General features: G+C 45.7%; 6 protein-coding genes across 6 annotated transcripts; 4 read left to right on the forward strand and 2 right to left on the reverse strand.

Annotated features, from left to right (window-relative positions):
• Window positions 1-743: 743 nt before the first annotated feature.
• GLAREA_10363 (uncharacterized protein) lies at window positions 744-1187 on the forward strand (the record flags this gene model as incomplete). Its single annotated transcript, XM_008080413.1, has 1 exon — window positions 744-1187. The coding sequence occupies one exon, from the start codon at window positions 744-746 to the stop codon at window positions 1185-1187; it is 444 nt and encodes a 147-aa protein (XP_008078604.1).
• A 236-nt stretch (window positions 1188-1423) lies between these two features.
• GLAREA_10364 (uncharacterized protein) lies at window positions 1424-2090 on the reverse strand (the record flags this gene model as incomplete). The annotated part of the gene is made up of 2 exons (XM_008080414.1): window positions 1424-1910; window positions 1963-2090. 2 exons carry the CDS (start codon window positions 2088-2090, stop codon window positions 1424-1426), a joined length of 615 nt encoding a protein of 204 aa, XP_008078605.1.
• A 495-nt stretch (window positions 2091-2585) lies between these two features.
• GLAREA_10365 (NAD(P)-binding Rossmann-fold containing protein) lies at window positions 2586-3564 on the reverse strand (the record flags this gene model as incomplete). Its single annotated transcript, XM_008080415.1, has 3 exons — window positions 2586-2883; window positions 2936-3213; window positions 3265-3564. The coding sequence occupies 3 exons, from the start codon at window positions 3562-3564 to the stop codon at window positions 2586-2588; spliced, it is 876 nt and encodes a 291-aa protein (XP_008078606.1).
• A 994-nt stretch (window positions 3565-4558) lies between these two features.
• GLAREA_10366 (CRAL/TRIO) lies at window positions 4559-5778 on the forward strand (the record flags this gene model as incomplete). Its single annotated transcript, XM_008080416.1, has 2 exons — window positions 4559-5315; window positions 5363-5778. The coding sequence occupies 2 exons, from the start codon at window positions 4559-4561 to the stop codon at window positions 5776-5778; spliced, it is 1173 nt and encodes a 390-aa protein (XP_008078607.1).
• Window positions 5779-6172: 394 nt separating this feature from the next.
• GLAREA_10367 (Ligand-binding in the NO signaling and Golgi transport) lies at window positions 6173-6912 on the forward strand (the record flags this gene model as incomplete). Its single annotated transcript, XM_008080417.1, has 2 exons — window positions 6173-6399; window positions 6465-6912. 2 exons carry the CDS (start codon window positions 6173-6175, stop codon window positions 6910-6912), a joined length of 675 nt encoding a protein of 224 aa, XP_008078608.1.
• Window positions 6913-8102: 1190 nt separating this feature from the next.
• GLAREA_10368 (uncharacterized protein) lies at window positions 8103-8425 on the forward strand (the record flags this gene model as incomplete). The annotated part of the gene is made up of 3 exons (XM_008080418.1): window positions 8103-8164; window positions 8256-8355; window positions 8417-8425. The coding sequence occupies 3 exons, from the start codon at window positions 8103-8105 to the stop codon at window positions 8423-8425; spliced, it is 171 nt and encodes a 56-aa protein (XP_008078609.1).
• Window positions 8426-11140: the final 2715 nt, after the last annotated feature.

Here is an 11140-nt window from a genome sequence, read left to right on the forward strand (position 1 = left end):
TGTAGAGGTAATTAGGTGGTTCATGTTAGCATGGGAAATGGAATTGTTTAAAAGAATGTTGGATTTGTAGTCCTTTGTGAGGGGGTGACATGATGAGTGAAGGGCTGGTGATTTCATGGCTCTGATGAGATGAGGGATCATGCTAGTGGGCAAGGATATCTGTATGTACTTCACCAAACCCCTCTCACTATTGGCATTTGTACTAACTCCTCCACAGGTGTTTTTCTTAATTCATAGTAGCCTAACAAAGTTTTATTTTCTTAGTTGCATCACTGGGATACTAAAACAATTCAGAAGATAGAGTACACGTGAATTAAATACTCACTTTGTAACCACTCACCAAGTAGGTAATCTATAACAGCATATATAGCCCACTTATCTCTACTAACCCATCCATCTCTAACCATCCATCTTAACTAGTAACCATCTATTAAACCACCCACCCAACCCACCAAAAATGTGTCTCCTAGACTTCCTCTTTAACTTCCTAACTTCAACCTCCGATCACGAAACCCCCAACGCCATGACAACCATCTCCGACCCCCCAAATGCCACCCTCGAGTAAGCTCTCCTCCTCCCCCCTCGAAACTCACTAACATCCACGACAGTATAATATACATCCACCCCCTCGACCCCCCACCCAACCCCTTACTCACCCACCTCGCCCACACGCACGCATCATAACCTACACACACCACCCGAGCCTCGCCGACTTCAACGACCACGGCATCGACCTCGCGCAAATGGTCAAGCAACGACGACACGAGCAGCGCGGCCGGCCGCTGATATGGATTGCGCGCGGGACGGGCGTGCTGGTGGCGAAATCGGCCATGTTGAGTTGTGAGCGCTGGGGCAGGAAGTTGGAAGATGCGGTGGTGAGTACGCTGGGCGTGGTGTTTGTGGGGGAGAGGGGGGAGGTGGAAGGGTTAGGGTGGAGCGGGAGGAGGAGATGGAGGGGTTTTTTGGGGAGTGTGGCGGAGATGGGGAGGGGTGTGGAGGAGAGGTGGGAGGAGTTGGTTGGGAGACGGAGGGGGGTTAGGGTTGCTTTGTTAATGGATAGAGGAGGGGGGGAGGTTGTCAGAGAGGTGGGGTGGGGTGGTAGTGGGAGGGATTTAGATGTGATGTATGAGAGGGTTTTGGAGGAGGTAGAGTGTTTGAGAGGGTTAAAGCCAAGTCCGACATCCTAATCATAAGAAATTAGTCATTTTCAATTCTACTACACTAATACAACACAGCCATTCTCACACTTCGGGATAGCTCTCAAGTTTAAAGGCATAGTGAATTTAGTTTTGAAAAAAAAAGTGCGAGGTCGGGGAACAAGAAACCGACCTTCTTCCTTAACATTTCCATTTCATAACTCCTATAGTTTCTTTATAGAGGATATCACGATCGCTCAAAAATCTACTCTAGTATATATAATTAACTACCCATAAACCGCTCTGCCTCCCTCAAAATTCTCTCTTTCCCCCCCCTCATCCACCCTCACAACCCCAAAGCCCTCCCGCTTCCTAGCCAACCCCTCAACGCCTTCCCCCACAACCCACCTCATCTCCTCCAAACTCCTAAGAAACACTCTCATCCCCCTTCGCTCCACCTCTTCTTCCTTACAAAAAACCACACCCCTCGTAGCACTCAACACGCGTCCTAGCTTGCCGTCATTAACCGAACACCGCACCAGCGCATCTTTACACGCCATGTCCCCCGTCCCGAAAGCGATCCAGATGAGCGGACGTGCCCGTGAGTCAAACCGCTGGTCGGAGATGGCGAAGGTGAGGTTTTTACTGATGCTTTGGACGGTGAGGGAGGTGTTGTAGGTGTAGAGGAGGATGCGGGCTGTGGGGAGGGAGTGTGCGAGGTGGGTTGCGGTTTCGTAAGGGGTGGTGCTGGTGGGGGTGGTGAGGAGGAGGATGCTAGGGTTGGTAAGAACTTAGATAGGTATGTCGAAAGGGAGGAGGGACGTACTCATGTGTGGCATTCGGTGGGTTGGATATTATGTTCATAGCTCTGGGAGATTCATCGCTTGATTCCTCATTTGGTTCCTCGTTTGAATGGAAACCGAGAAAGTTGAGAAGCATGCGTAGGAGAGACATTGTTAGGATGTATGGTTTGTTGTTTGTAGAGGTAGCCTAATAGCTAGGAATGTGTATAGGCACAAACTCTCTCACAGAAAGCTGCAGCTATATAAATTCAAAATCACAGTGTGTTCCATTCGCTCGTTTTCTGTGAATCATTTCGCAGTTGCTGTGATTCGAGCGAATGTATCTTGACAAGCAAACCCCTGCAGCTACGAAGGGTGTTTAGAAATTTATCTAAATAGTTTTGTTATTTGTTTTTAAGGAATTAGAGATTTTGACATACACAGTAGTAGGTAAATACATACAGTCATTCCTTATCTCCATTCTCCTATCCTATCAGCCCTGTTGAATCACATTTGCGATACCTACAAACGCTAATACTGAAGTGCACGACATCGACGGCAAGGCAGCCATAATAAGTAATATGCAACAAATATAGATGTCTCAAGTCATTAGTGAATTCGACCTCCAAACTTCCAATCCGGCACCTATCATCTCAACCACACACCATTACAACTTCGCACCCTTCTCCCTGCCCATAATCTCAATCATAGACCTATAATTCACATCCTTCACACTTTGCGGGACCTTCGTGCCTGCACTCTTCGGCGCCTCGATATTCCAGGTCCCCAACACCCTCGTTCCAGCCGCAGAGTTCTCAAGACAGGTACCACCACCGTACTGACCGTCGGTGACGAGCTCGTACATGTCGGCTGCCACACGCTCGGGGGTGATGGTGTGGGCTGGGTCGTAGCCGAATTGTGTCATTTTGTCGGGGCGAGAGAGCCATAGGGGTGTTGCTACCATTCTAGGAGGTTTGTGAGTATTGTAAGAGAAGTCGAAAGGGAAAGGAGACATACCCAGGCGCAACAGCACAAACTTTAATCCCCTCCAGCCCATCCAATTCTGCCATCGACCTCACAAATCCGATCACAGCATGTTTCGTAGCGCAATAAAGTGGTGCACTAAACGTTCCCTGGTACCCAGCTAGGGAAGCAGTGATTAAAATGACTCCCTTTTTGCCTTTGCGGAGGAGAGCACGCATGGCTATACGCGTGAGTTTAATGGCGTGAGTTACATTTACGTCGAGGGCTGCGTAACCGTCTTCTTCAGTGTCATCCCAGAAGTTGGACCATGACTGTCATATATCCTATTAGTACAGGTTTTTGGATTGATGAGGGGGACGTACAGGTTCAAATACACCAGCTCCGGCGATGTATACATCTGGTACATCTCCATAATTTTCTTCTGAGACTCTTATCAGGTTCTCTAGATCTGCTCGCCTTGTAACATCACATTTTGTAAATATGGCTGAGGCGGCTTCGCTGTTTATGAATTTCTCGGCTTCGGGTGTGAGTTTGAGATCGGCTATTATGACTTTGGCGCCTTTTTGGACTGCTAGTTGGGCGAAACAAAGATTTATGCCGCTGCCACCGCCGGTTACAACAGCAATCTTGTCTTTTAAGGGGAAGTCGCCGATTTTTGACATGTTGTTAATTTGATATGAGATTTGGGGGCGGGATGTGAGGTGAGGTTGGGATGAGATATGAGATGAAGAATAATGAATAGAAAGTTGAGATTTAGAAGAATAAGAATTGTTAAGGAGATTCCGGACGCTACGGAGTAAATCCGTAATTCAACAAACCGAGGACGTCCGAATATAGAAATTGTAGTACTGAACTAGATGGTAGTTGTGTACTGATGCGGGGGTGGGTCTGACCGGAAAAGTATAACCAGAAGACAGGGCAGGACTCAGGAGCACCTCTTAGCTGGCTTTTTGCAACCTAACACAACATATTCGTTGTCTGCACTTCCCAAAATTGAAGGACAAGGACGGTATAGAAGAAGGAAAAGGAAGAAAATTACAATACCATGAACAGGATGTGTAGATACCAAATGGCTAAAGGCATCCGGTGCGGGTTCCCCGAAGGTTGAGGTATGTAGACAACTTAAAGACAACTTTTTCGGTGGTTGTGTAGTATCAAGCTATTAACTATATCATTTCGAAAATGTGATGGGATACAGTAGTGTGAGAGTATGTTACTTCTGCTAAGTAGCAAATGCTTTTTCCCTCGTGTCCAGAGCGGATGTAATAACACAACAGGATATGTGCCCCGACTTTGGTCTGGTCAAGTCGAAATCAAGATCTTAATTGAAGTGTTGTATATATCTCGTCTGTTATAACAAAATTAGAGTCGAACGTATGTATTATGAAAAAGATTGTAAGGTTTGACAGAGATTCGGGAGAAGAACACGAATACGAACTGCGTTCAAGGGTTGTATCGGTGTCTGTATATTTCTCGTGCTTCAGGACGGCGAGGCTGAAGATCAATCTTGTTCAGTACCTGGCCTGCTTTTCTCCTTTTCTTTTGTTCTTTTGTTGATTTTATTTCTCTGGTTTAAATCGAAAATTCCCCCGTTCAGAGGATCTAGATAAACGAAAAATCGATCATATCGGTCGTCAAAGAACAATAGCCAACACTATGTCAGCCATCCCAGCATCCAATGGAGAGACCGGCTTGGAGAAAAAGATTGATGAGGTTAAATTAGAAACTGGGGCGCAGAATACTACAGCTTCAAGCTCAGTAGCAGCTTCATTGAGCGAAAAACCAACATCCGGCCCGTTGAAAACGCCAATTGTCCAACCAGCAGAAGGTATCACTGCACCACCTCCCGTCGCCCTCACCACAGAACAACAAACGAAATACGAATCACTCCTCGAAACGGCCAAATCATGGAAGGAAATACCATCGGCAAAGGAGAAGGGTGGACCAGTTACCGATAGTGAGATTATGTGGTTGACAAGGGAATGTCTTCTGCGATATCTGCGAGCTACGAAATGGAATACCGCAGAAGCTGCAAAGCGTTTACTTGGAACACTCACATGGAGAAGAGATTATGGAACCGAGGAATTGACTGCGGATTACATTTCACCGGAGAACGAGACTGGGAAACAATTGATATTAGGCTATGATGTTGCAGGAAGACCTTGTCAATACCTCAACCCTGGACTGCAGAACACCAATGCTGGACCAAGACAGGTCCAACACTTGGTGTACATGGTGGAACGATCGATCGAGATGATGGTCCCAGGACAAGAGACTTTGGCTCTTTTAATAAATTTCAAGACATCCAAATCGAGATCAAATACAGCTCCTGGCATTGGGCAGGGTCGAGAGGTATTGAATATTCTTCAGACGCATTACCCAGAGAGGCTTGGAAGGGCATTGATTATCAACGGTCAGTTTACAAACCTTTGGGCAGATTTAAAACTAACATGATAACAGTACCATGGGTGGTCTGGGGTTTCTTCAAGCTCATCACACCTTTTATTGATCCTCTGACGAAAGAAAAGCTCAAGTTCAATGATGATATGAGACAGTTTGTTCCACCTCAACAACTATGGAAGGAATTTCAAGGAGATCTTGATTTCGAGTATGATCATTCAACCTATTGGCCGGCTCTCAACAAATTATGTGAAGAAAAATTCGCCCAAAGGAAAGAGCTCTGGATCAAAGGCGGCAAGAACTATGGCGAGAGTGAAATATATCTCAAAGGAGGAAATGTTGCCAGTGTTGGCAGCTCGGCGCCTGTCGTTGTGTCAGAAGAAAATGCGCAGGCTGTAGGAGCCACTCCAGAGAAAGTCCCAGAGACAGATGCTAAGGCTCCTGTGGCTGCTGCTCCGGTCAGTGCTACAAGTTGAAAAGCTTATGTTGGTAAATGCATTTATAGCCACTGGCAAGAGACCGTATGCTCTGCGTAATATGATATCTTAATTTGGACCGGAGAGCTAATAGCAGTTCTTCTGAGAACCAGGTGTATGGAGAAAATGAGAGCGTTTTTATTTACATAGATGGAATTGGTATAATAAATAGACAATCCGATTTAAGTTTTTAATTATTTTGTGTCTTATGATTTTGCCCAAAACTTGTCTTCTGTCAAGCTCCAGGAGCCGTCTCGCTTGAAGCTCTGCCTCGCGACCTCACCTCACCACCCCCAGAACAATATCTCTGAAATGCGCAACCACCCACGCCAGAAATTGTAATCTCCCCATCTGAATCGATGCCACTCATATTCTGCCATCCACACCAAGCAGAATGGCATCATCTCAACCCGTAAAGCCCCCCGTGGCCTCGCAGTCGCAAACCCAACGAACCTCGCAACCCGGCCTCAAATACCCATCAAATGGCAAATCCATATACAACCGCGCGCTGAACCGCAGCCAGAAACAGGAATTGAGCCAGGCGAGCTTCGCATACCTGTTTGGGGAGATGGTGAGTTATGCGCAGAAGAGGGTTACGGGGATTCAGGATCTGGAGAAACGGTAGGTCTTCAATCTCGAGGGCTCTAAAGTTACTTTTATTGTATGTGTATACTAAGTATGTACAGGTTGAATATCCAAGGCCACCCCGTAGGCCTCAAACTCCTCGACCTCCTCCTCTACCGCGAACCACCGCGGACCCAAACCCGTCCCCTCCACATCATCGCGCTCCTCCAATTCATCACCACGACCCTCTGGCGGCACCTCTTCTCTCGTCCCGCCGACGCCCTCGAGAAATCTTCAAACCCGGATACTCCTGAGGAATACATGATTAGCGATAACGAACCGTTGGTAAATCAGTATATCAGTGTCCCGAAGGAGATGAACCAGCTTAATTGTGCTGCGTATGTGGCGGGTATTATTGAGGGCGCGTGTGATGGCGCGGGTTTTGCTGCAAGGGTTACGGCGCATAGTGTGGGAAAGGGGGAGGAGGGGGAGTTGTGGCCGGGGAAGACGGTTTTTTTGGTTAAGTTTCAGCCGGAGGTTGTGGAGAGGGAGGCGTTTTTGGGGAGGTGATAAGACCGTTACAGGAAGACGGCTATGGGGAGAGAGATGGGGGTTCATTTTTGGCGTACTGGGCATGGGTGGAGTTTGGGCGAGGGTTTGGAAGCTTTAAGTGTTATTAGAAGAGCTGATGAATGGATTTCTATACATATAAAGACTTTTGCAGCAGGGTGGGGAATTTTGTGGTTTGAAAGTTGTTATTAGAGCACGCTGGCAAGCTAAACAGGTCATCAACCTAAGACGCCAAATCTCCTCCCAGAAACGCTAAAGATATCAAACTCCATACATCCAATTCCATAATCAATTCATACCCCTCCCTCCTCACCCCTCCTCCACCTTCCTCATCCCTTACACCTCCCATCCTCATCGCGGCAAACTCCTCATCCCACCCATCCCCGTCTTCTCCTTCTTCCCGGGCCCCTTCTTCATCAAATCCGCCAGTCCTAGATCTTTCCAAGCCGGCTCTTTCACTTTCTGCGTCGCTCTCTGGATCCCAAACGCCGCATGCTGGTCTGGCACCACGTCATCCTCGTCTTCTGGGTTGATGGGCTGGTTGTGAGGAGGCACGTAGATCTCATCGTCCGGGAGCTTGTCTTTGCAGAAGTCTTCGAAGAGGTCGGCATCCCTGGCTCGGTTGAAGTGAATGTAGGTGTAGGAGGAATCTTTGGACTGGAGTGGAATTAAATGGGGGAATGGGTTATGAGGATGTAGGAACTGACCATGTTTGATCAATTTCAAAATTTGTCTGTTTTTGATTGGTATTGGTAACTTTGGTTGTTGTTGTTGTTTTTGGCAAGGCTGAAGGTTGACCGGGCGAGATAGAGATAGTGAGCTTAAACTACGAGTTGTCAAGACTTTCTATCTTATTTTTATTTTCATATATTAAGTAGCTTTATTTCACTGTGATCCTTTTCTAGACGAATTCTAATCGACAATTATTAAATCACAATTATCTTCGTGCTATTACAACGATACTTCCTTTTTGGTCCAGACGTTTACTCCCGGAATATGCCCCACCTTTCCCCGTGACCACGTCCCAATCAAGCTTACCGCCTTAGCCCTAAATCCAAGCTCGCACCACAACCGAATTTCGAGACCAAATTCGCGATATCCACGGCCAGCAACGAAATTCGACAACCCACGACTCCCCTCGCCATTTCGATCCGTTAAGCTTCACAAGCACGTAAATCGAATCTCCAAACATGTCTCACGAATCAGTCTGGAACTCCAGACCTCGCACCTACGGAAAGGGCGCTCGCGCTTGGTATGTCGGAATGCCCTCAATTTCCTGAATACATGGGGGGAGGATCGATACTAGGAGGGGACAATCATGGCTAACTTTTGAATTCGTAAAGCCGAGTCTGCACACACAAGGCTGGTCTTATCCGCAAGTATGGATTGAACATCTGCAGACAATGCTTCAGAGAAAAGGCCGCCGATATTGGATTCGTCAAGGTATGCGACCTACGCCCTCGCCATCTCCCAAGGAGCAAAACAACTAATGCAAAACTTGTAGCACCGTTAAATTCCTTACCGCGCGCCTCGAAACCTTTCTCTTGCGAATCTGGGGCGGGAAAAAATGTGACAACTATCGATCGTACGAATGGATGTTACGCATGGCATTGGAGTTACGGAACGGACAGATGTGTGTTAGACATAGGGAATTGGTCGTTTTGAGGGGCTTGGCTTTGAAGCTTTGAGGGGCGGTGGTAGTGGTGGTTGGGGAGATATGTCTGGTCTGCACGTACATTTGCTCCCGAACGAATGAACACTTTTTTCAACCCTTCTAGGTACCGCTCTGAGACGACTACACCATCTTAGACGGCTACATCAGGGCCGTGGACAAGGATTGTGAAACAACCACATGTGGAGGTCATGATACTTGAGTTATCGAAATGCTTGTCCGAAAGCCATCTGCACCTTCATGCTGTAGTGCTAACTCCGTCTATCCATCTGCCCTGGATGATAATGGGGAACCGGTCTAGCATCCAGGATTACGAACACTTTTATACGGCAGGACCCTTTCTATCTCTTGTACGGCTGTATTCCCTTTCGCTGTGTTGCCAGATTCCCTGCTTTTCTTTTAATATGTATATCCTTCAAACTCTAGCACAACTTCTCCCTCTGTTTGTCGAGCAAGTACAATCGACTTTCAATCCTCGGAAAGAGATGTAGAGAATCAATATTAATCCGCCTATGATTTTATTTAGCTTGTGGCTGCCACTGAGAAACTCTGGGGGTATTTAAATTTTGAAGCTATTTCATTGCACCCAATATCTCTGTCCTATCTATCATTTCACTCTCAACTTAGCACGGCCTATATACGTGAGTGTTGGATGAGCATCTACAGTAGGTTAGCGGAGTTGCGATTAATAAGGGGATCATTGTTCAGTGATTTTTGTTTGTTGAAGTTTTGCAGCTTAGGGTGCAGCAGATGACAGTGTAAAAGTTCAAAGTTGGAATACTTGTTCTTAATTTGACATTTCGAGCTACAAGTTTGCATTATTTTATGTTCAACAACCTCAAAGTAGGGTCACTTTCCTCCGTCTTTACCATACAGGAATCGTGGCTGAAATGACGTTCTATCAGGCTCGGAATGCTGTATTTATGCTCAGGTCAGTATATTTTATAGTATGAATTCTTGTGCGTTTGCGTTTGGATACGTTACTAAGCAAGGGTTCTTGGAATGTTCGTTGGGAGCTGTATTATTGGAACTCATGAAACAAATGTTGTATCTCTCCTGAAAGAGTATACTCTGTAAGGTTCCGAGTTCTAAGAAAGACGACCTAGAAAAACTATTAATGTTGAGCAAAAGTCATCTGCCGCTCTGCTAGACCTCTCAATGACGATACGATACGTGAGTACTTGGAACGAATTTTGGAAATAGCAGATACTCAGTACACATTGACGAACTAGCGCATACGCTTTTCCAATATCAGCTCGAGTTGGTGAAAGAAGAAAATATTATTAAAGAGAGGTTGATGGATATTGTCATTGAATATGATGACCTAATTCGGAAATGCAAATATGTTACTGATGGAGCTTCGCTCGCAAATGGAATTGTAAGTAGAAACAACGGAACGATAAATAAGCCTTCTAGCACTGAAACACCCTTGCTCCACAAGAAAATAAGTTAAACAGAGAAATTGCAGCAGCGACTCAACGCGATAGTTCTCAGATGAAATCAATTGAGCTTTTAACAATGATATTCCTCCCAAGGACGTTCGTTGTGGTATGTACAGAAACGTTTCTGTACATGGAACTTCTGTAACCTCACAATTCTCTAGAGCTTTGTTGCCGTGCTACTGTTCAACTAGTCTCCCGCTCCCACCAAAGGGTAAAGGTTAATTCAAGCTTACTGGCTTGTTTCTGGGACTTTGACCTCGTCTGTCATCATGTGCTGGTAGTTCTGCTCTGACCAAGCACCAGGAAACAAAAACCCAACTCTATTTCTACAACACCTGCTCCCTAATATACGATCCTTCTCTGTTGTAAAAATTACAAAAAAGAAGCTCGAATCCGGAATAGTCCGCAGATCCCCCATCGCTGGCGAGAAAACCTACGCTTTGAATAGATGGTCGAGGGAAAATACACACGATACCTGAGATGCATGTTTTCTACTACCTCTAGCCCCGTTGAACATAGATTTTCAGCATACAGAAATAACCATGTCTTTTGCACATCAAATCGCCTTAACAGTATACTCTTACATCAATTCAACACTGGAATCCGAATCTTGAAATCAGTTTTTCAAAAACTTACCAATCTCCCTACTCATTTTCCAACTCCAGCTTGCGGTCAGGAAACGAATAAAACGTCTTTTGTAAACAAGTCATGTATTATTGTGTTGGCTGATCAGAGTTTTGTTTTAGAATGGGGGAAACCTAGAGTACAAGGATGATTTAGTGGATTTTCAGGTCTATTATGTCTGAAACTAGCTGGAAATTTGAGGAGAGAAGTAGGTGGTTATTGGTTTGGACTGTGTAGTCACAATTATTTCAGTTTTTTGTGAGGCAGACTGAAGGCCGAGTGCTAGAAACTCAAATGAAGACGTTGTAACTACTACATTCTTGTCTTATGCTATCTACCTAAGCAATCGTGACAATTCAATGACATGAAATATCCATAGCACATGTAGCCGAGCACGAGATTGATACTACATCCAGAATCCATTCTGGTATCTCTGAGCTATCTCCATCCATCAACATCTAGCAAGTTATAGCAATTAATAAAGCAAACA

This window comes from Glarea lozoyensis (assembly GCF_000409485.1).
Source record: "Glarea lozoyensis ATCC 20868 chromosome Unknown GLAREA13, whole genome shotgun sequence".
Lineage (NCBI taxonomy): Eukaryota > Fungi > Ascomycota > Leotiomycetes > Helotiales > Helotiaceae > Glarea > Glarea lozoyensis.